General features: G+C 43.1%; 1 protein-coding gene across 1 annotated transcript; it reads left to right on the plus strand.

Annotated features, from left to right (window-relative positions):
- The first annotated feature begins 1,848 nt into the window (after nucleotides 1-1,848).
- LOC141509787 (zinc finger protein 10-like) lies at nucleotides 1,849-20,225 on the plus strand. Its single transcript, XM_074219579.1, has 5 exons — nucleotides 1,849-1,979; nucleotides 4,108-4,197; nucleotides 8,262-8,388; nucleotides 10,710-10,808; nucleotides 13,715-20,225. The coding sequence occupies exons 2-5, from the start codon at nucleotides 4,165-4,167 to the stop codon at nucleotides 14,836-14,838; spliced, it is 1,383 nt and encodes a 460-aa protein (XP_074075680.1). The 5' UTR covers nucleotides 1,849-1,979; nucleotides 4,108-4,164; the 3' UTR covers nucleotides 14,839-20,225.
- Nucleotides 20,226-24,262: the final 4,037 nt, after the last annotated feature.

The raw sequence follows: 24,262 nt of genomic DNA on the forward strand, positions 1-24,262 counted from the left end.
GTCGTGCCAACAATTAAAGACCATCCTAAGAGAGCAGGAAACTGGTCTGGATATCTCTAGGACAGGACGTAAATAAATGATAAGACTTAGGACATTTTGGAAAAGGAGAAAAACCATGTTTAAATGTCTATAACAGAATATCAAGTCAGAAAAGGAGACCTGCTAATTGGATCTCTGTCAGTTCTGACATAGAACAGAACTTATGGATGGGTCGGAGGACCACAAAGTAATCAATGACACCTTTATGCACCAATGTGTAACCTGATTTGATTGGCAACCAAAATTTTACAACACTTTGAATGATTTCTTAAGATATTTTCCTTTCCTTCACTTCTGAGTTTTATAATTAATCCTAGAGAAGAAAACTTCATGTATAACCTTTTTTTTTTTTCATTTTTAGCCTCAAATAAGGTTGACAGAGGCTAGCTGGGGAAAAGGACTTCAAGCTGGAGTGGGATGTAGATGCAGACTATTAGCAAATCCTTCCCTTCCACATTGAACTTCAAGCCCCAGGTCACATTTTCATTTTGTGTTTCTTTCCCTAAAGCCATGTTGGAACAGTAGTTTCCAGATGCCTGAGTTCCTCCTTCTTTTAGTTATCTCTTCCCATTGAGAGGTGATTTCTGTCCATACTACTCTTCCCAGAGAGATGACCCAGGAAGAGAGGATTCTAGAACCAAAAAGAAGAAAGACATTCTTAAATGGTTGGAAGATCAGATCTCATGAGTCGCTCGAGTGGAGCTCTTGGATGAAAATAATGTGTTCAACAGTACCACAAAGTTTATTTTCTAAGGTGATGGGCAATTGTTGATTTTCTAAATTCGTACTTTGGAATCTTCCAAGTTTTAACTATTTCTTTTGTGATTGAAACAAACTGCATTTCTATGCTTGGTAGCCCCCCCCCCCCCCCCCACACACACACATACTTTATGGATAACTTTCCAGAAGGAGTTTTGTTAATTCCTTTTTTTGGAAAGATCATACACATGATGAGCGGCCGCACCAATGCTCAGTGTAGACATTTTCTTGGCACCCCAGGATGGGAAGCCCCATGAGCCAGAGTTGGAGAAATGCAGGGGACCAAGTTCCTCCAGGAGCCAATCAGGGCCTTGGGTTCTGAAGCCAGACTGTCCCCCCTTGGGAATGGGAGTGCAAAGTGATGGAAGAATTAACAACTGTGGGATTCCGAAGACGGAATCCCCTTGTGCTACAAGCGTCGGGCAACCTGACCCAGTGGCTCCCGAGCATCCCTTTCTCTTAGCCAGGCTTCCAGATCTGACATGCGCAGAAGCTGATCTTGGCCGCAGAACTACTTTTCCGAGGGGAGAGATCACGTCCTGGATTAACTTTGAGCCTCGTCGCTTGCCGTGGAGGCAAAATAAGCCCCCCCCCCCCCCCCCCGCGCCTCAACTCAAGACCGGAAGTGAAGTGCTAGGGGCGGGACTTCCGCCCTGTCGATGCCCTGCTTCCTCTCGAGGGCGGCTGCCTGCGCCAGTTAGGTAAGTCGTCCCCGCGACGCCCCTGGCATTCTGTCTCCGCACTCACCAAGTTCAGGTCCTGGCTTTTTCCTCTCCCGATCCCCAGCCCCGGGCTGCCTGCCTTGCTGCGCATGCCCAGAGCAGGAGAGCGCGAGAGGACCCTTAGCCCTATGGGGGCGCGCCTATGGCCCTGGAAAGGGCAGAGGTGTCTGTGCACTTCCGGGCCGTCTCACCTGCGCCCCTCTCTCCCGCCCCCCAAACCTGTTCTTGCATCAATTTCTTGGGCTTGAACCTGGCTCTGGAACGGAAAAAGGAAGACGCGCCCTTCGCAGCGTCTTCTGGGAAATGTAGTCCTGAGGCCTCGGCGCCTCCTGCGCATGCCCGGGAAAGGCTGCTTCCTGCATCCGGGTCTGGCGGAGAGTGGTGGCGGTGGAGGCCGGCCCGCCTTCGGTTCCCGCCTCTTCCCCCCTTCTCTGGGGACCGACTTGCCTCCAGACCGCGGTGCCCACCTCTCTGGGGGGTGACGTGCGACATTGGTCTCCTCCCCCGAGGGCGGCGAAGGCCCAGCTTGGGCAGGCGCAGGGGGGAAGGGGGATGGGAAGGAAGGGGGCTCCGGGACCGAGAAGCCCCCCCCCCCCCATTCCAGGGACATGGCAGCGCAGGCCCAGGCTCCACTCACCGTGCCTGGGCGCTGGCCGGCCTTTTACAGGGGTGTGCCTTGAGGACCCCCCATCCCCAGACAGCTCCTCCCCCTCTGTCACCTGGGGTGGGGAGGGGGCCACTTGGTGCTCCTGGTGGAGCCTCCCGGCCTCTCCCCAGCCTTCAGTCCACTGTGGGCCTCATTCCTCCCTTCTAGTGGGGAGGGGACACTGAGCCCCCCTGGGTGCTGTGGGGAGGGGGACACTGAGCCCCTGGGTGCTGTGGGGAGGGGACACTGAGCCCCTGGGTGCTGTGGGGTGGGAGACACTGAGCCCCTGGGTGCTGTGGGGAGGGGACACTGAGCCCCTGGGTGCTGTGGGGTGGGAACACTCAGCCCCCCTGGGTGCTGTGGGGAGGGGACACTCAGCCCCCCTGGGTGCTGTGGGGAGGGGACACTGAGCCCCTGGGTGCTGTGGGGTGGGAACACTCAGCCCCCCTGGGTGCTGTGGGGAGGGGACACTGAGCCCCCCTGGGTGCTGTGGGGAGGGGGACACTGAGCCCCCTGGGTGCTGTGGGGAGGGGGACACTTGAGCCCCATGGGTGCTGTGGGGAGGGGGACACTGAGCCCCCTGGGTGCTGTGGGGTGGGAACACTCAGCCCCCCTGGGTGCTGTGGGGAGGGGACACTGAGCCCCCCTGGGTGCTGTGGGGAGGGGACACTGAGCCCCCCTGGGTGCTGTGGGGAGGGGACACTGAGCCCCCTGGGTGCTGTGGGGAGGGGGACACTGAGCCCCCTGGGTGCTGTGGGGAGGGGGACACTGAGCCCCCCTGGATGCTGTGGGGAGGGGACACTCAGCACCCCTGGGTGCTTTGGGGAGGGGACACTGAACCCCCCTGGATGCTGTGGGGTGGGAACACTCAGCTCCCTGGGTGCTGTGGGGAGGGGGACGCTGAGCCCCCCTGGGTGCTGTGGGGAGGGGTCACTGAACCCCCCTGGATGCTGTGGGGTGGGAACACTCAGCTCCCTGGGTGCTGTGGGGAGGGGACACTGAGCCCCCCTGGGTGCTGTGGCGAGGGGGACGCTGAGCCTCCTGGGTGCTGTGGGGAGGGGGACGCTGAGCCCCCCTGGGTGCTGTGGGGAGGGGACACTGAGCCCCCCTGGGTGCTGTGGGGTGGGAACACTCAGCTCCCTGGGTGCTGTGGGGAGGGGGACGCTGAGCCCCCCTGGGTGCTGTGGGGAGGGGACACTGAGCCCCCTGGGTGCTGTGGGGAGGGGACACTGAGCCCCCCTGGGTGCTGTGGGGTGGGAACACTCAGCTCCCTGGGTGCTGTGGGGAGGGGACACTGAGCCCCCCTGGGTGCTGTGGGGAGGGGACACTGAGCCCCCCTGGATGCTGTGGGGTGGGAACACTCAGCCCCCCTGGGTGCTGTGGGGAGGGGACACAGCCCCCTGGGTGCTGTGGGGAGGGAACACTCAGCTCCCTGGGTGCTGTGGGGAGGGGACACTGAGCCCCCCTGGGTGCTGTGGGGAGGGGACACTGAGCCCCCCTGGGTGCTGTGGGGAGGGGGACACTGAGCCCCCTGGGTGCTGTGGGGAGGGGACACTGAGCCCCCTGGGTGCTGTGGGGAGGGGCACTGAGCCCCCTGGGTGCTGTGGGGAGGGGCACTGAGCCCCCCCCAGATGCTGTGAGGAGGGAGGGGACATTCAGCCCCCCTGGATGCTGCAGAAAGGAATTTGGCCCCTTCCTCCCCTGCTTGTTCTCCTAAGCTCCCCATGCTGGGCAATAATCTCCGGAACATCTCCAATTACCTTGTACAGATCTTGTTGGTATATATTTAAGTGCTGTCTCTTGGAGAGTAGAGCCCCTCTTTGGACTTTCTTTGTAGACCCAGCTGTTAGCACTGGGGCTTTGGTATTTACATGGAAGCGGGGACTTCTCCTTTTGTCCCTTATCAGCTGGTCTCCATCCTCTTCCCTCTCTTATTCCCAGCTCTTTTTTTCTGAGGATTCTGCATTTTTACAAGAGACATTTATTCAGGGGGAGAAAATGGGTCCTGTGATCCTACCAGTCAGGTGCCTGGTGAGTTGGATTTTCTTCTTTACAGATTAATAGTTATATTGTTGTCTTAAGTTTGATCACATCTCTTTCTCATATGCCTGAAACCCAAGAGGCCAGAGCCTGTAGGATGGGTCCATTCCAGTCCTCTGGTGTCCTTCTCTAGTAACGACTAAGATATTTTCTCAGGAATTTAGTCCCCCTCTGTGCTCAGCTCTGAGCTAGGTTTTCTGACCATTCTGTTGGAGAGAGCTCAGGCTCCTTGGGGGAACTATTTATTGTGTATTATTCATAGACTTCCTGTCATTTTTAAAGTATCAAAATGAGAAGTACTGCCATCTTAGTACTTCTTAGAAGTTCAGAAAAATATTTTGATTTAAACTTATTTTATTTAAAATCTACTACGCACAGCTGTATTTTGTTATTGTTTAAAGACTACATAAGTTTTGACATGGTAGCACCACCATTGCTGATGGAGAAAGAACGTTTTCCTTTCTTTTCTTCTTTTGGCAAGACAACAGGGTTAAATGATTTGCCTAAGGTGAGATTTGAACTCAGGTCGGCCTGAGTCCAAAGCTGGTGCTCCATCCACCTAGCCACATAACTGCCTCTAGTGAAAGCATTCTTGAAGGAAATACATAGAGACTAGACAGAGTACAATTAGTGGGAGCAGGAGAGCATATCTTAAGTGAGAACTAGCCCAGTCAGACTAGACTGACTGTAATGCATAATTCATGATAGGGGTTTAGGAGGAGATGACCTGAGAGTTGGGGATACAGATTATATCAAATCATGAGCCAGGCATGGGAAAGCCAAGGGGTTGCAGTGGATAAAGCCTGGATCTGGAGTCAGGAAGAACTGAGTTCAAATTTGATATCAGACATTAACTAGCAGTGTCACCCTGGGTGACTCCAGGGTTGGTGCTTTATCCACCTGAATGCCCTAACACTGCTTCTCACAGGATGAGAGAGAGGAGTCAGTATGAAAGGTTGAGACTGAGGCAGCAACCCCCTGCCCCTACCCCCCCCCCCCCCCCCCCCCCCAGCACAGAGTCCCCTATTTGGCCTGAAAAGACCTTGGTTCAGATTCAGGTTCTGCACCTGCCAAATCTGCTGTGTGACTTTGGGCATTTCAGTTCTCAGGGCCCTATTTTCATCTTCTGTTGAATTAGACTGGCCCAGACAGCTTCTAGAATCCCCTCCAATCCTAGCTCTGTAATCCTTTAAACTGAGAATTTAATAGCGTGTGATTTGGGTTTTTTTTTGTTTTTGTTTTAACATTAAGTGAACATAGAAGCTGGGTAGCACTTGATCAATAAACATTTATTAAGCACCCACAGGATGCCACACTTTGGGGTGCCACCCAGAAGTGAAATGGTCCCAGCCCTCTATGAGTCTTCAGTCTAGCCAGGGAGGCAACATGTTGGTGTTACTTGGTATATAAAAAAATAAAGATGATTTTTAGAAGAAGCCACAGTCCCTTGGGAGGGTTCAGGAAAGGCTTCATGTGGCATTTGAACTGCCCCCTGAAGGAACTAAATATTCCCCAAGATTGGGTAAGAATGGAGGCTGGGCCCTTCCAGGCCCAAGGGAACAGCCCTGGCAAAATCACAGAGGTAGGAGGAGAAAGGTCATGAGGAGCAGTATGACTGAACCCCAGAGGGTATCATAGCCCAGATCTGAAAGGGACCAGTTGAAATTTGTTCCTTGAGGCCATAGGACCCTCTGGAACTTGGAAAGGAGGACAAGGATGCAGGTGGTTTCACTTTTGCAGTTATATGGAGAATGGCTTAGAGTGGGAAGAGGCAAGGTCAAGGCCAACTCTGTGGAAGAGGTGATGAGAGCCTAAGCCTGGGCAATGGTTCTATGAATAAACAGGAGGAGGTGGGAAATAAGATGTGGAGGTGAAAACAGAGTTTTGGGGTTGGGATAGAGTTGAAAATGACTCCAAGGTTGTGAAGTTAGGTAATTCCCCTAAAAGGGTGGCCGTGAGCCCAAGTAAAATTCATAATAGAGATGAGTTTATCCAGGGCTAGGATGGATGAGGATTTATGAGTTCTGTTTTCCGCGTTGAGTTTGAGATGGGCTGATGTACCCAATAGGCAATTGGTAATATAGGAACTGGAAGCACAGGAGGATAACTAGGGCTGGGTGTATAGATTTGAGAATCATTGTATAAAGATGATATAAAACACGTGCAGAAAAATGAGAAAAGGGCCTGGGGGCCTCAATGATACACACAATAATGTCAAAATGAATAATCTGAATCATTTGATGTTGTGTTTTGGGAAAAATTCTTTTGGAATCATTATTAGCCAATAATAGCAGTGCAAAGAGGATGGTTGTCTCTTACAGAAATTTATTTACTAACTAAACCCTTTTTGGTCACAAGAAGTCTAGGGTTGAAATACCCTCCTAAAGTCCTGCTTCTAGAGAATTCTAGACAATTATCTCCAAACTTGCTTTATTTTTTACAAACTGAAGAACAGAGTGTTTTTTTCCAATAGAGGAAGGAATGTAAATATAAAGTCCTCAGAACTTAACCTTTTGCAAGTTCTTACATCTCTAAGACCCTTCATTCTTACAGATCTCACCATTAACCCCTGTCTCTGCAATCCAGTGACTCTGGCCTATAGGTATTCCTCAAATAAGACTCTCCATCTTCCAACTCTGGACTTTGCCATGGGTTTGCCCCATGTGTAGATTCTCTCCCTTCTCATCTCAGCTTTCTGACTTTGTTCAAGTTCCAGCTAAAATCCCCCCCCCCCCACATATATATTCAGATATATCTTTGTCTTGTTTGTACATAATTGTTTGTTAGTTGTCTTCCCCACTTGATGATGAGTTCTTTGAATTCTCTGTATCACAGTAGATAGTGCTTTTAGCCTGGAGTCAGGAATTCAAATGTGGCCTCAGATATGGAACTAGCTGTGGGACCCTGGTCTAATCACTGAGCCTCAGGTTCCTCCATACAGATACCTCTGGTTCCTCAATTATAAAATGAGGTTAATAATGGCATCTACTTTTCAGGGTCATTGTAAGAGTCAAATGAAAAAATAGTTGTAAAGTCCAGATAGGTATTGTGTAGATGCCCCTTTTGTATCACCAGTGCTTAGCAGTCTTTGACCCAGAGTAGATGCTTAATAAATATTTGTTGACTGATTGAAAACAAGCCAAAACTCTACTTGAGATTTTAGATCAAGGTCGGTCTAACACATTTTCAAAGGCTAGGAGATGAAGGGATTGCCAATTATAGAGATCCTCAACAATAGTAAATTTTAGAAATGGGTCAAATGTTATCTGGTCACATAAAGCAAACCTCTTCTATAATAACTAAGTGGAGTCAAGGTAAATGCATGTACATAATGACTATTCTGAAAACTTAGGTCTCATTCTGCCCCTTTAGTCCATTAACTCTTTTAGGAGGTAGATAGCATAATATATTATAGATTCTCCAGAGTCATGATTAGTCACAGAATTTCCAAAGTCTTTCAAAGTTTATCTTTATAGTGGTATTGTTATTCTGTAAATTGTTCCCATGGTTCTACTCATTTGAGTCTGCATTGGCTCATACAAGTCTTCCCGGATTTCTCTGAAACCAAACCTTCTGTCATTTCTTAGGGGGTACATTAATGTTACCTAACATTTATAAATCATAATTTGTTCTGCCTTTCTCCTGGAAAAATAGGTATCTTTAAAAGTAGCTGAACTGGGAAACTACATTATGCTTAAAGGCAACATAAACATAGAAATAATATTGGCATTTTACTTATATGTACTAATGATATAGCATTTATTTAAACACAAAGGAAAAATTAAGCAAATTATAGGGAAACATCTACAACAAGATCATTCTGTTCATTCTGATCAATGAGTGGTAGTTCACCTAAGCAGGAAGGCCTTTCTAGATGTAAATATACTTACAAGGTTAAGACTTATAAGATTATAAAAATATTTGCTTTGAAATTCTCTGAATCCTGAACACTGTAAGAATTCTACTTCCTATAATTGACCGACTTCTTGCCTTCCCCAAAAAGTTCAGAGAAAGTGCTTATCCTTGGTTGAGCAGGATTATGTTGGATGTTGTAGGAGTCAGTGGCATTCAATGATGTGGCTGTGGACTTTACCTGGGAAGAGTGGCAGCAACTGGGCCCTGCTCAGAGAGACTTGTACAAAGACGTGATGCTGGAGAATTATCAGAATCTTGTCTCCCTGGGTAAGGATAACTTTTTCTCTGTGATCTAGAACTTTTCCATAAGAATGAAGGAAGGGAGAGAGAAGTCCTAATTCTTGGGGTGGCTAGGTGGTGCAGTGGAGTCAAGAGTACCTGAGTTCAAATCTGGCCTCATACACTTAATAATTACCTAGCTGTGTGGCCTTGGACAAGCCACTTAACCCCATTGCCTTGCAAAAACTAAAAAAAAAGAAGTCCTAATACTTGACTGACTCATTGGTGTATAGTGATATTCATTAATGCTTGGAATACAAGTGATACAAGTGATCTCTAGGTCCTTTAAGATAAGATGTAGCTGCTGTACCTGCTCCCAGGTGTTTTGTTTTTACACTTGGCAATCACAGGTTTAGAGTTCTATCCCTGTGGCTGCAACATCCACATTGTAACTGTTTTATTGTGTCAAAATCTTTTCCCTAAAGCACCAGGGCAGATTCCTGAAAATATAAAATGTTCTCATTACTTTATTATTTTTAAAATAGTTTTTATTGCTATAATTTGTTTTTTTTTTTTGAATCATCATAGCTTCACCCAGTATCCTTCCCAAGGAGAGTCATCCCATAAAATAAATACTATTTTTAAAGACAGAAAAAAGAAGAGGAAAAAATTGGCATAACTGATTAATGCAATGAAAAGTCTATAGATCTGTGCAATGTATAATACTTTTAGGTCTATCCTCCACTCTTCAAAGGGGTGGGGATATAAATGACTTCTAACATCTCTTCTTTTAAGACATACTTGTTCTATGGAATTTTGTAATAATTTTGATTTTTTTTATCATTGTGCTATGATTTATCTATTAAGATTGCTGTAGTTGTGTATATTGTTATCTTGGTTCTGCTTGCTTTATCAGTTCATATAGATCTTTTCATGTTTCTCTGTATTTGTCATTTCTTATAACATGGTACAATTCCATTATATTCGCATACCACAATTTGTTTAGCCATTCCCCCAATTAGTGGGAATTTATTTTGTTTCCAGTTCTTAGCTAGCACAAAAAGTGGTGCTGTAAAAATTTTGGCATAATTTATTTTTTATTTCATTTTTTCCAATTACATGTAAAGATGATTCTCTACATTCATTTCTGTAAGATTTTGAGTTCCCCATTTTTCTCCCTCCCCTCTCCCCTTCAGCACTACGTTCAATGTTCATTTTAAAAAAATTTTGAGTTCCAAATTCTCTCCCTTTCTCCCTTCCTTATCCCCTCCTTGAGAAGGCAAGCTATTTGATATAGATTATAAATGTATAGTTATGCAAAACATATTTCCATATTAGCCATGTTATAAAAGAAAATACAAGGGGCAACTAGGTGGCACAGTGGATAGAGCACTAGCCTTGGAGTCAGAAAGTTCAGATCTGGCCTCAGACACTTAATACTTACTGTGTGACCTTGGGCAAGTTACTTTAATCCCATTGCCTTGGAAAAATAAAAAAAACACAGACCCCCCCCAAAAAATAATCCCAAGAAACATAAAGTAAAAAAAAAATCTGCTCTGATCTGTATTCAGACTCCATTGATTCTCTGGAGGATGAATGGCATTTTATCATCATGAGACCTTTGGTTTTCTTGGATGACTGTAAGTGCTGAGCAGAGCAAAGTCCCTCACAGCCGATCATCGTACAGTATTGCTGTTACTGTGCATGGTGTTCTCCTGGGTCTTCTCACCTCCTAAAATGTGCAACCCTTCCCGTTTGTGCCTGTCATCTTGTGCTAGGCCAGACTGATCCTCTCTGGGTCATTTCACTTTTAGTCTATGTACTGCCAAAGAGCATGTTCTTATTCCTTTATCAGAGATTCAATCTTGTAATTTTTTCTTTTTGATTCCAAATTCACTTTATAACACATTTCCCAAATTGGCACAGAACATAATCCTACAGAGGTCCTCTCTCTAGCTCCCTGGACCTTTCTAGTCCATTTTTTTCCCCTGTTGTGGAAAAAAGCAATTTTTAAAATCACACCTTCCAGTCCTATAGAGCAGTAAGATTTAGAGAACATTGTGGAAATACCAAATTTAATCCTTGCAGGTACACTTGGTCTGGTGCCTGGCACACAGTAGGAGCTTTATAATTGTTGGTTGATTAATTGAGTTGCTTGGTTACAAGAACCTTGGGGTCAATCATGTTTTTATCCTCACATTATAGAGGAGCAGACAGAGTCTTTGAGAGGAGCACTAACCTAACAGCATTTGAACCCAGATCCTTACCGCCTCCAAGTCAGCATTTTCCTGGTTTGATGCCAGGCCTCTCCTGGTTGAGGGTAGGCTAGAATTCTGAAGTAACTTTCCCTGCGTCTTTCTCATGGGTAGGTCCTCCAGTTTCCAAACCAGATGTGATCTTCCAGTTGGAAAGAGGAGAAGCCCCATGGGGGCTGGAGGGGAGGAGAGCCTCTGGATTCACACATTTGGGTGAGTGGGTGAGAACCCAGCAGGTGAGAGGTCCAGTGGGGTTGGTCATTTGGAGCAAGGGGCCTGGGCAGTTCTCTGGAGATGTTGCCCCAAGAGGTCTCCTTATAGTCTCCCAACTCATCCTGCCTGAGCTTCTGCCCCAGGAGTTTCCTCATGTCTACACATCCATCCTCACATCTGTAACTAGAGTCACCAAAAGAGCCTGAGATGTCATGAAATCCAACCCTGGAGGGTAGAGGTCAGGAACCAGAGACCCAAAGAGCATCGACCTCCCACAGTCCAAAGCTGGCAGACTCAGGATTGTGCTTTCAAGCTGCAGGTCGACCCTTCTGTGCTGACACTCAACCTCAGAGAATGGTGTTCCCTCCCACAGACAAGAAACCTTCTCTGTACCAGAACTCTTCTTACCTGCTTTAAGCGGTCATTGGGCTCTATTTAAAAAGATGGTGTGTCCAGGAACACAAGGAAGTGATATTCTCACTGAACCACACCCTTGGCAGACCACATCTGAAGTACTGTGTCCAATTATGAGGACAGCCTTTTAGGAAAGACATCAATAAGCAAATTTCCTTTAAGATCTATGAATAGAGGAAGAGTTTATGACCAAACAAGATAGAAAGATTCATGGAAGGTAAAATGGAAAATTATGTTTACCTAAAATTATAAAATTAGCACAAAAAAAATTATTATTTGCACAAACAAAACCAGTGCAGCTAGAATTAGAAGAAAAGTAGAAAACTGGGAGAATATAACAAATTTCTATGATATAAGGTCTCATTTTTCAGATATGTACATAACTATAGTTCCCAGTTGTTATGGAATCAGGGGATATGAATAGACAGCTTTCAGAGGAAGAAATAAAAGCTATTTATAGTCATATGAAAAACTCTCTAAATAGCTAATGATTAGAGAAATGCAAATTAAAACAGTCCCAAGATATCACCTCATACTCAGTAGATTGAGATGACAGAAAAGGATGACAAATGTTGGAGAGGATGTAGCTATGAACTAGTCTAACCATTCTGGAAAGCAATTTGGAACTGAGCCTCAAAAGCTTTTAAACTTCAGCAAATTGCTACTGGGTCTATACTCCAAAGAGATCAAAGAGAGAGAGAGAGAGAGAGAGAGAAGAGATCCATATATACAAAAGTGTTTATAGCAGCTCTTTTTGTAGTGAGGAGGGGATACCCATCTATTAGGAAAGAGTTGAACTAGTTGCGGTTTATGAATGTGATGGAATATTATTGGGGCCTTAAGAAAAGATGAAGGGGGTGTTTTCAGAAAGACCTGGGGAAATATGAACTGATACAAAGTTAATTGAGTTGAATAAAGAGTAATTTATGCAATAACAATGACATTGTAAAGATAATCAACTGTAGGGGTGATGCTAGTTGGCACAGTGGATAGAGCACCGGCCTTGGAGTCAGGAGGACCTGAGTTCAAATCCCACCTCAGACACTCAATAATTGCCTAGCTGTGTGGCCTTGGACAAGCCACTTAACCCCAGTGCCTTAAATAAATAGCATTTAAAAAAAGTAAAAGACTTAGTGATTGATCCACACAGTAACCTGGCACAATTCCAAAGGATTCATCATGAGAAATGTCACCCATCTCCAGCTAGAGAGCTGATGGACATGACTATTGAGGGGCAGCTAGGTGGTGCACTGGATAGAGCGTTGGCCCTGGAGTCAGGAGTACCTGAGATCAAATCCGTCCTCAGACACTTAATGATTACCTACCTGTGTGGCCTTGGGCAAGCCACTTAACCCCATTGCCTTGCCAAAACCTAAAAAAAAAAAAAAAAACCCCAAAAAATGACTATTGGGGCAGCTAGGTGGCGCAGTGGATAGAGCACTGGCCCTGGAGTCAGGAGTACCTGGGTTCAAATCCGGTCTCAGACACTTAATAATTACCTAGCTGTGTGGCCTTGGGCAAGCCACTTAACTCCATTTGCCTCACAAAAACCTAAAAAACAAAACAAAAAAAAATTACTTGTGAAAATTTTTTATATTCATATTCTGTTTAGTTTTGTATTTCTTGCCTTCACATTTTGGGGGAGGGGAAGAGAGAATCTGAATTAAAATAAAATAAAATTGAATGAAAAGCAACCAAAAATGGAATTGTGTGCCTTGAGAGAGGTAATGGGTTATCCCTGTCAGGTCTGTTGTAAAGGGCATCCCTCTGCAACAATAGAGGAGACTAGTAGACCTTTAGGATCCTTTTTAACTATGAAATTTTATGATGCATGGTGAGGAGATTCAATAACTTATCTTTTCATATTTGCTTTGGGGTCATTGTAATCAGTTTCAATTCTATTATCATCATCGTCATCTTTGACTTTTATTTTTTTTTGCCAAAAAATAGGATTGAGGTAGAACATTAGATTTATTTTTATTTATTTATTTTTTTTATTTCCTTTTTGGAGCAAGATTAATTGTTATTACTCCCAAGGTGGAATTTTACTGTTCAACATTTTCAAAATTGTTTTTCTTTTCTTTTTTTTTTTCAAGGCAATGGGGTTAAGTGGCTTGCCCAAGGCCACACAGCTAGGTAATTATCAAGTGTCTGAAGTTGGATTTGAACCCAGGTATTCCTGACTCCAAGGCCAGTGCTCTATTCACTGCGCCACCTAGCCGCCCCAATTTTTCTAAAAATGTTGATATATACCTTCCTATCCACAGTTATTTTGTAATCCATTAAAGGAATCTGTTTTATAATTCTTTATGGCATCTAGGTGCTCTGTTATTATTTCACTATATATCTCAAACATCAAATTACTCTTAATTACATTTATCCTATCCAGAAAGTCATTCATTTTCCATATGAATGGAATCAGAATCTAGAACTCATTTTTATTTATTTTCTGCTGGAGAATATTGGAGCTTGACCATTTTTCCTTTTTTCAGAGTTCCTTGTTCAAGAGACCATGTGTGAAACAACTCCAAAACAGGACATTTCCCTGGAAAAGTTATCCAAAAAGGAACTTCAGACAAATGTTTCCTTGGGGAAAAAAGTGGGAGAAGTCTGGGAATGTAGTATTAGATTTGAGCGACAGAAGTCTGGTCAGGAAAGACAATCTAGGCAACACACAACTGTACATAAAAAAATTTATACTAAGTTTAATTCCAATGAATCTCATCTATTTGGAAGTTTTGGGTCAAACCTTGTTCTTCAACAGGAAATTCATAAAATGAAAAGTTTTCAGAATTGTGGCACATATGGAAAGAATTTCAAAAAGCGTATAGATCCAAGTAAATATGACAGGTTTTTTTCCAGAAAGAAACGCTGCAAGAAGTCATTAAATTACCCTTCAGACATTTTTCAGCCTCATAGAAAACATACTAAAGAAAAACTATCTGAATGTGCCAAAGGCTCCAGCAATAGTAAACCTCATAAAAGCTGTCAGGGAATTCATATTGGACAGAAAACCTATGAGTGTTATGAATGTGGGAAATCTTTTAGCTGTAGGAACTACATTACTATACATCAAAGAATTCATACTGGAGAGAAACCCTTTAAATGTAAGGATTGTGGTGACTCCTTTACCTGGTATAGACAGCTTACTGAACATGAGAGAATTCATACTGGAGCAAAGAAGCCCTTTGAATGTAATCAATGTGGGAAAGCCTTCAACCTAAGTTCTGACCTTACCCGACATGAGAAAATTCATACTGGAGAGAAACCCTTTGAGTGTTGTGCATGTGGGGAATCTTTTACCTGGCCTTCACAACTGACTGAACATAAGAGAATTCACACTGGAGCAAAGAAGCCCTTTGAATATAGTCAGTGTGGGAAAGCTTTCAATCGAAGTGCACACCTTCTCGTCCATCAGAGAACTCATACTGGAGAAAAACCCTTTGACTGTTACGCATGTGGGAAATCTTTCAGTCGTAGTGAGAACCTTACTCGACATGAGAGAATTCACACTAGAGAGAAACCCTTTGAGTGTAACCAGTGTGGGAAAAATTTTAGTTGCCAAAGTTACATTAAAACACACCAGAGAATTCACACTGGAGAGAAACCTTTTTAATGTAATGAACTTCGGGAATCTTTCACTTGGCATACTTAATTTATTGAACAGGATGGAAGTCGTATGTGGCCAATACATTTGATTGTAGTAAATGTGGAAAATCTTCTAACTACAGAATACACTTACTGTAAATAAAGATTTGTCCCAGTTATCAAACTTTTGAAAGTAATCAATGTGGGAAGGTCTTCAGTACTATTATTGTATGTAATTCAGTGTCATAAGATCATAGCTTTTGGACAGGAAGGGACTTTTTTGAAAATCTGGTGAAGCCTATGAATCCCTTCTTAGAATAGTGTTTTAAAAATATAAAATGAATTACATACAATAACAAGGAAACTAATTATATTGAAGTATGGTTATCAAAATGTTTTTTTCAGACATTCATGGATCCAGGTTTAGAGCCTCTGCTTTATAGCCTAATTGAGCCCCACCCCTTATTTTACAGATGATGAAATTGAGGCCCATAGAACTGAAATGAGTTGTTTGAGATTATGCATTTAGTAAGAACCAGAGAGAGAATTTGACCATAGCTCCTCTGACTGCCTGGTCCAGTGCCTTTTCTCTCTATTTTGTTGAGTTCATCATCTGTTATAATCTGTACTCGACCATTTAGTGCCTCTACAGCATCATTGTTAAGTAACCATCCTATCTTTGCTTAAAAGCTATCATTGAAGAGAGAACCCATCATTTCATGTCAATTCCTTCTAATTTTGGTCATTTCTATTGGGAAATTTTTCTTTATTTCAAACTTCAATTCTGTTCTACAGAGTTCATTACTGCTTTAGTGTTATACAAGTAAATGGTTACAGAAAAACAATTTTGTTGACTTGTATCAAAATGAGTTTTGTTACATTTATGAATTTTTTAAAATATGGAACACAGCCTCCTTTTGCTAGTCAAATTTGTTTTAAATGATTTGACACTGCAGTTATAAGATTTTGACATTCTTTAAATCTTCATGAAAACATTCTTTTTCACATTGGATATCAACCACATCTATAATGAATAGTTTATTATTCCAAGTCTAACTTTTTTTATAGCCCATAGTTTTCAATTGAATCATGAATTTCCAAATCATTTGAAACAGGTTTATCTCCATTTCTTGGAGAAACAATAATTTCATGATACAACAGCTTGCATGGTGCAAATTGATTTGCAATATTTAATCTCCATTTGGGAATTTTGTAATTCTGAAATTGTTCAGTGTGTCAATATGTTTATCATATTGACTTTATCAGAGTTTATCAATTCTTTTTTTTTTAAGGTTTTTGCAAGGCAAACGGGGTTTAGTGGCTTGCCCAAGGCCACACAGCTTAAGTGTCTGAGACTAGATTTGAACCCAGGTACTCCTGACTCCAGGGCCGGTGCTTTATCCACTATGCCACCTAGCCGCCCCTATCAATTCTTTAATAAAGGGAGACTTTCAGGTGCTTTGGAAATCAAAAGGCTATTGATACCTCAAAGATTTACTTGGATTTCTTCAGAAAATAGTTTTAGCAAGTTGTCACCTATGAATATAATAGAATTGTTCTAAATTGTTTTATAAGAAATGATGAGCAGGTGGATTTCAGGAAAACCTGGAAAGATTTACATTAATGGATGGTGCTGAGTGAAGTAAGCAGAATCAGGAGACTATACACAGTACTAGCTGCATTGGGTGATAATCAACTATGATAGACTTAGCTCATCTCAGCAATGCAGTCATCTAGGACAAGTATTTGTGCAACCATTATCATAGCATTTAATCTTATTGGTTTTAACTCCAGTTTGTGAAAATATGCCCAATTGGAAGTCAAACCAGGAGATGTTCCATGAAGAATGGAAAAATACTAAAATATCATAATAAATGCTGCAAATTAACAGGAGCTACAGACATAGCTTGGGGGTTTGGTACCATTGAAATTTTTACCAATTCATGCTGACTGAACAATTCTTTGAGACACACACTAAAACTGAACCACCTGTGGAGGATGCATCTCTTTGGACATTGTACAAGATAGTATTTAGATAGTCAACTTGTTTGATAGTAATAATTTTGGGAAATATAGATCTGAAGGAGTTTGTATAGCTGTGGCTTTCCTGAAGGAACTTGTAACCCATTTTAATTGAGTCCATTTGGATATAGCAGGAGTGACGACAAATAGAGACCTTTGATTTAAATGTATGGGCATAGCAGAAAGCATTCGCTAATATGAGCCACCTCTCTATATCTGTATTATCAACTTCTGATATTTTTCCATTCTTTGCCATAATAATATCTTTTGTTTTTAGACTTCTCATTGGACATATTTTCACAAACTGAGGCCAAACCAGTAAGATTAAGTGATAAGTTTAGAATTGCTGCTGTGATGATGTTGTACAAATATGCTGCCCCTCTTATGTGATTTTCATTTTTAACTAAACTTTCCACTTTAGTGAAATTGTTTATTTCATTTTAATCTTGAATGATCTTTGAGATGCTTGAATTCCCCACAGAAAACCACTGTAGTCTCTTCAGTGTGCTCTTCAAGAACTAAATTATTGCATGTTTCTTTGAAGACATAGCCATTCTTAAAATCCACAGAGTTAATACATCCTAAGAGCAATGAAATGTATATGTAGGGCATAAAATCCAGTCACTCAATGGGCAGAGATTGCCAAGATAGGGTATTAAGTTTAATCTGGTTTTAGCTTGTCAAAGTTAGATGCTCTGAATCAGTTACTGTACTTGGATGCTTGGGTCAAATTGGAGGGGGCAAGGTGGTGGCTAGAGCAATGTCATTCTATTTCCACATTAAAGCTCTTCACTTACCTGAAAACAGCTAGCAAGTCTCCCATAAGCCATTTCTTCTCTAGTCCATCCAATCTTTCCATTCTTATCTGTTTCTGGACACATTTCAAGGTAACTGAGTAATTCCTAAATTGTGATACAGAGACCTAAATGCAATATTTTAGATGTAGTCTTTGCAGAGCAAAGTAATAAGTTGGTATTATTTTTGACTTCAATAGACTTCTTCTGACCACTAATTGTACCCCATTCTTTGTCTTTATGTGATATTCAGGGACACTTTGAGAAATTCCTTTGCATGTATCCCTTTTAGCTCATGAATGCTAAGGATCTCTTTTATTTACCTTCTGGCCACCATGCTGTATTAGAGAGCAAACATCTTGTTTCTTCCTTTACCACCATTGCTTCTTTTTTTTTTATTTGTTTTTATTTTTATTTTTTTTAGGTTTTTGCCAGGCAAATGGGGTTAAGTGGCTTGTCTTAAGTCCACACAGCTAGGTAATTATTAAGTGTCTGAGACCGGATTTGAACCCAGGTACTCCTGAGTCCAAGGCCGGTGCTTTATCCACTGCGCCACCTAGCCGCCCCTCCACCATCAGTTCTTTTAGGTCTCTCTTCCATTTGCTGCTTTTAGCAAGCTTTGATAAATTATCTGCAAAATGGTTAATATTATGTTCTAGAGAAGCTTCAGAGAAACACTTATTGTCTTTGATTGGAGAAGACTTATTTTTTGTTTTATTTTAGGTTTTTGCAAGGCAGTGGGGTTAAGTGGCTTGCCCAAGGCCACATAGCTAGGTTACCTAGCTGTGTGACTTTTGGCAAGTCACAACCCACTGCCTTGCAAAAATAAAAAAAAAAAAAGACCCATTAAATGCTAATTTGCAGAATACTGTATGACAGTGAAGAAGATATGAATTTTAGCTAAGATATAATTCCTGCCTTCATGTTACAGTTATGTAGGGTGATTAAGTATAATATAGGGAAATCTGAGTGCATCTGTGTGGATACTATCTCCTTTTATCATATTTCCTTTAAAACTTAGATAAAAGTTATAAAGTAGATATAAAGTTATCCAAACTGTTGGGTTTTTTAAAAGTTGTATTTTTCACTTGAAAAATCATGTCCCCAATTCATTCCAATAAAAATAATATGACCTAAAAAGGTTTTGGAGATGGCTAGGTGGCTCAGCATGGAACTCAAGAAGACCTGGATTCAAATCCAGGCTTGGAGATTTAACTAGTAGTGTGACCCTGGGCAAGTCATTTAATCTCTGCCTTACTTCCCTGGAGAGGGAAATGGAAGGAAATCACTCCTGGTGGTGGTTTGCCAAGAAATCCCATGGACATTATTGATGAGCTATGGTCTACATGAAGAGCCAAATGTGACTGAACAAGAAGGCCTCCAAGATTTTGTGATGAAAAAATTTAATCAACTTGCTGTAATTCTGGTGATAACCTTTTGAACCTAGTGAAGTTCCTCTAAAGACAGTGAATGGATATATAATTCAATTGGTGAACCTAGAAATTTCTACAGATAGATATTCAGCATTTTTGTGATTCTTTGATAGCTCTGATTTTCTCGTATACCTGGCCTTTTATTTATTTCTTTTACTCTTGCCCCCTTCTGTTCCTTTCTGCAGACTCTTTTTTTGTGTCTGAAATGTACTTCACTGTGCCTCTACTTCTCATCATTCCCATCCTTCAACTCCCAAGTTTGGGTGCCACCTCCTCCATAAGGTCTTTGCTGCTTCCTATTCTATTTACTTCTTAAAATTAATTTGCATTGTTTTGTGTGTCAGTATTTTCTCAGGCCTTTATTCCTTCAGTGGATTGTAAGTTCATTGAAGGTCACAGTGACTTAGAACATATGACTAGGACATAGTTGTAGATTTTAAACGAATGTTTGTTGACTTGAATTGTATTCTAGTGACTTACTGTTTTTACTGCTGATAAAAATAAGTCCTGTCTGGATTCCTGGGAAAAGTGATGAATAGTTTTTTTAAAAGGACTTGGCTAGGTGGTACAGTGGATAAAGCACTGGCCTTGGAGTCAGGAGTACCTGAGTTCAAATCTGGCCTCACACTTAGTAATTACCTAGCTGTGTGGCCTTGGGCAAGCCACTTAACCCCATTCCCTTGCAAACCGCCCCTCAAAAAACCTTAAAGGACACAGTTGAGCTCTTAGACTTTATTCCACAACAAATTCCCCAAAACAACCAAGATTTGGAGATCAAACCACAAAACTGTTTTTTTAAAAAAAGATATTTTAGTTTTTGCAATCATGGATAGGATGAAAAATTCTTCAATATCTGTAACTGGAAGGAAATGAGACAACAGATTAATTCTGTACTTTAAAAATTAATAGTAAGTTGTTGGTGTGCTCTTTTGGTCTTTAAATTACCTTTAATTTAACTGCATTTTTGTCTTTGCAGGCAAACATAAGCTTCATGAGGTTAGAGACATTTCATTTTGCCATTGTAACCATAGTAACCAGCACTGTACTCTGTATATGTTTAATTTTTGTATTCTTTCTAACTCATTGACTGTCCAGCCACATGGTACAGTAGAAAGAATGTTTGATTTGGAATCAGGATTGAAGTAAAAATTGCAATTTGGAAAAACTTTTCTTGGAGATCTTTTTTTATTGTATTTTTTTCCAAGTATATGTAAAGATAATTTTTAGCCTTTGTTTTTTACAATTTCTGGGTTTCAAATTTTTTCCCCTCCCCTCCTTTCTTTCCTAAAATGGTAAGCAGTTTGATATAGTTATATATGTACAATCATGTAAGAAATATTTCCATATTAGTCACAGAGGAAACACCAAAAAAAAAAAAAAGAAAGAAAACACAAAAGACTTCAAACTGTATTGAGTCTCTCAGTTCTTTATCTGATTGTGGATAGCATTTTCTGTCTTGAAAATTCCATCTTGAAATTATTTTGTCTTGGATCACTTTTGTTGAAGAGCTAAGTCAACTCAGTTGATTATCACACAATGCTACTTTTACTGTATACAATGTTTTTCTGGTTCTGCTCATTTCACTTTGCATCAATTCATATAAGTTTTTTCAAGGTAAATTCAATCAGGGCAGAGATTCTTCATTTTTCCATTTGTAGCCATAGTTTCTAGCACAGAATGTGCATTATGTTTATGTATGTATTTAATTCCTTTATGGGCTGCTTTTTTGTTGGTGGTTTTCTTTTTGTCCTTGATTCTCAAAGAAGACCATGAGAAGCACATGAATTAGAGTTGGGTGAGGGAGTGCTGTGCTAAGTCTCTAGCCTCACTTCTCCAGAATCATCTGGGTCCAGTGGACAGGATGTGAGGCAATCAGGGTTGTGACTTGCCCAGGGTCATGCAGGTAGTAAGTCAAGTGTCTGAAGCTAGGTTTGAACTCAGGTCCTCTTGACTTCAAGGTTGGAGCTCTATCCTAGCTGCCCTTATGAACTGTGCTATATAGAAGTCCACTGAGGTTCCTCCCAACTCTCTGATTCTGTGGTTTTATTCTTAATACTTTGATGACTTTGGGCAGATTGCTTGAGCTCTCTGGGTTCTAGATTCAGCAGCTCTGGAATGATTAGACTTTGTGGTGTTCTATATCTTTAGCTCTGAAACTTTAAGCTTTTTGCCTTTTGAATAATAGTTAATGTGTGTCATCTAGGTATTCTTTCAAGTCATTGATAAAAATAAATGATGCACAGCACAGACCTAAGGACATAGGAGAGTTCCCTTTAGTTTGACACAATTATGAGTAATGTGAATCCACCTTGAAAAAAGGATCGCCACTAAGTTAACCTAAAGGAACCTTGAAGAAAGGGTTCCTTAAGGTTAACTTAGTGGTGATCCTAAATTTCTTGATGAAAAAAGAAAAGGAATCTTTGTTCAGCCTGGAAAGTTGACTTTTAAAAATGCAAGGGTCTGATCTTATTCCTCTCATGGGGCTCCCAGAAGAGGCAGGGAGCACTGACTAGATGGGACCATGGAGCAATTGTCAATACAAGTCCTAGGACATATTGAACACCAGAGGTTCATGACTTTTTTTTTTAGTTGTTTTTTTTTTTCTTTTTTGCTAATGGGGTTAAGTGGCCACACAGCTAGGTCATTATTAAGTGTCTGAGACCGGATTTGAACCCAGGCACTCCTGACTCCAGGGCTGGTGCTTTATCCACTGCGCCACCTAGCCGCCCCTAGTGCTACTCTTGTTTATCACTTTTACTTTGTATCAAGAAATGTACTGGGCACTATCTTGATAGCATACTCACTGCACTTTTTAAGAGACTTTAAGAGATGTTAATTTTTTTTTTTTTTTAGTATTTGTGCCAGGCTCCTTCCTCCTCCATTTCAGCCAATAGCAGGCTTCTCACAATTATTATTTATTAACAAAGCTCAGCTGGTGGGGGTCAAATGTGTCAGTGACTAAAAGCAGTTCATCCATATCAGGTACATCTTCCTGGAATTCAATACTATTGTCAGACACAGTTCAGACACGGCCCTACTACTGTCAACCATATCCAGTGCCTGGATGCAAAGGAGTTCTTGTTCTCAGACAGCTTACATGCCAGGGACATTCCATCACACAGGATTAGAGTTGTAGAGCTGCAAGGAACCTTCACCCCACTCATTTTACAGTGTCAACCCTAAGGAGCTCCTATCCTCCCTGGGACCCTTCCCCAACCTTAAAACCTTAAAAACATAAGGTTAAAATAAAATGCTAGAAATTATGGGTTTTATTCTCTAAGATCTTACCTCTCTATAGATGAAGGCCATTTTGAGGTAATGACCACATGTGGACTGGGAATTGGAGTTTTAAGCAAAAACAGAAATAGGAAGTCATTCGGTGATCTAACCATGAATAGTGGCACAATGTCTCTGCCCCAAACTGCAATTCTAAGATTAACATCCTCATAGGACATTATGTGAAAGGATGGGCTCCCAGCATCCTGCTCGTTGTCCTCCTCGGCTTGTCCCTAACAGACAGGGAGGCACTCTTTGGAGTCTTAATTTCTGTCTGGGTTTGTGATGTGAAATCTGAGTATCCTCTAAATCTTTTGCCAGGGTATAGTTTTGAGAAGTTATGGCTTAGCAACAGGCGAGGATATGCTGAAGGTTCTAGCAGTCCACAGGGGTGGGATTTGAACCCAAGTCTTCTGACTCCAGCTGGAGGTCTTTTATCCACCCTCCCTCCTAATCACATAATAGATAATCATGTATATAGGGGGCTTTGAGGGTTGCTAAGGGCAATGATATCTCATTTGATCCTCACAAAGTCCCAGTGATCCTCATTTTACAGGTGAAGAAACTGAGGCAGAGAGAAGTAAAATGACTTGCCAGAGTCACACAGCCAGTAAGGGTCCGTTGTGATAATAGATGAGATTCGGAAATCTGCGGATGGGCATGAAGTGACTTGTAGGGGGGAAGCCGAAAGGCCGCTACAAAACGGGCCCGGACTTCTCCCCGCCCGGCTAGCGGGTCTAAGCATGCGCAAAAGAAGCCCTGGGCCTCTGAACTACCTTTCCCAGAAGACCTTGGGGAGGCCATCTTTGTTCTGGTTTGGGCCTTATGGGCCGGAAGTAGTCTCTGCAGGACTTCCGCCTCCTCGCTGTCCGAGGGCGGTTGGCAGGCGAGTGCCCCGGAGGAGGGGCGGGGCTCGCGGAGGCCCCGCCCCCTCCCCTCCCCTCCCCGACTCCGCAGGCCGCTAGCGGCGCCGGCGCTCTCGCCAGTCTCGCCTGATCCTTAGGGGCCAAGCATTTCCTCCTGGGCCCCGCCCCCGGCCGCCTGGGCCCCTCCCCAGTCTCCTTCGCTGACCCCCAGGCCCCGCCCCCTGACCCCGGCGCGCCTCCGGGACTCCCCGGAGTCTGCCGGGGCTGCCGCCATCTTCCCGGCCGGGCTCTGCGCCTGCGTGCGGGCCCCCGGCCTCTCCCGGCCTCGCCCCCTCCCCCCGCCGGGGTGCCCGCAGCATCGATCCCCGGGGTCGTGCCAGACTGGCACCTGGGGCTCCCCCCGCGTGGGGGCTTCGGTGTGTGCTGGCCCCGTTCTGCCCCCCGTTTCTCCCCAGTTTGCCTCTTCCTTCCCCCATCTCTTCTCTTCCCCAGACCCTCGTGTGTCTCCTCCCTTACCCCCAGCCCCTCCTCGGGGATCCCCTCCGTCTGCTCCCCGGGGAGGCCAGGCCCTGGACACAAGCCACAGGCCCCTCAGGGATTTTAGGGAGTGCTTCTGTGCAGAGAGGGCCTGGCGGCTTCTCAGGGGTGCAGGCCATACACGAGGGCATTTGGTGGGCGACCCTCACCGAGCGGCTTCGTCGGACCTTAGGCTCGGACCTTCGTCCCTCCTGGGCAGCAAATCATGGCCTTTGACTTGCAGGGGTCTGGCACTTCCCTTGCAGTGGTTCCGATTCCTCATCCGGAAGCGGCCATTTATTGCTGCCGTCTTGTACAATTAGCATACCTTCCCTGGGTCTTTCCATCTCTCCTAGACTTAAGTCTCTGATCCTATATGTCCTTCCCGTAGAAGAGTGCAGATTTCTAGTCGCATGTTTGGAATTTAGGAGGAAATGTTCCTCGCGAGTGCACTTCTTAGTGTGAAATCCAACCTTTCCCTTTATCCTGGGAGCAGGCTCTCTTCTAGGCCCAGCTCTCTTCATGGAGAGAGGGGGGATTTCCTG

The sequence above is a fragment of the Macrotis lagotis genome, chromosome 1 (assembly GCF_037893015.1).
Source record: "Macrotis lagotis isolate mMagLag1 chromosome 1, bilby.v1.9.chrom.fasta, whole genome shotgun sequence".
Classification (NCBI taxonomy): Eukaryota; Metazoa; Chordata; class Mammalia; order Peramelemorphia; family Peramelidae; genus Macrotis; species Macrotis lagotis.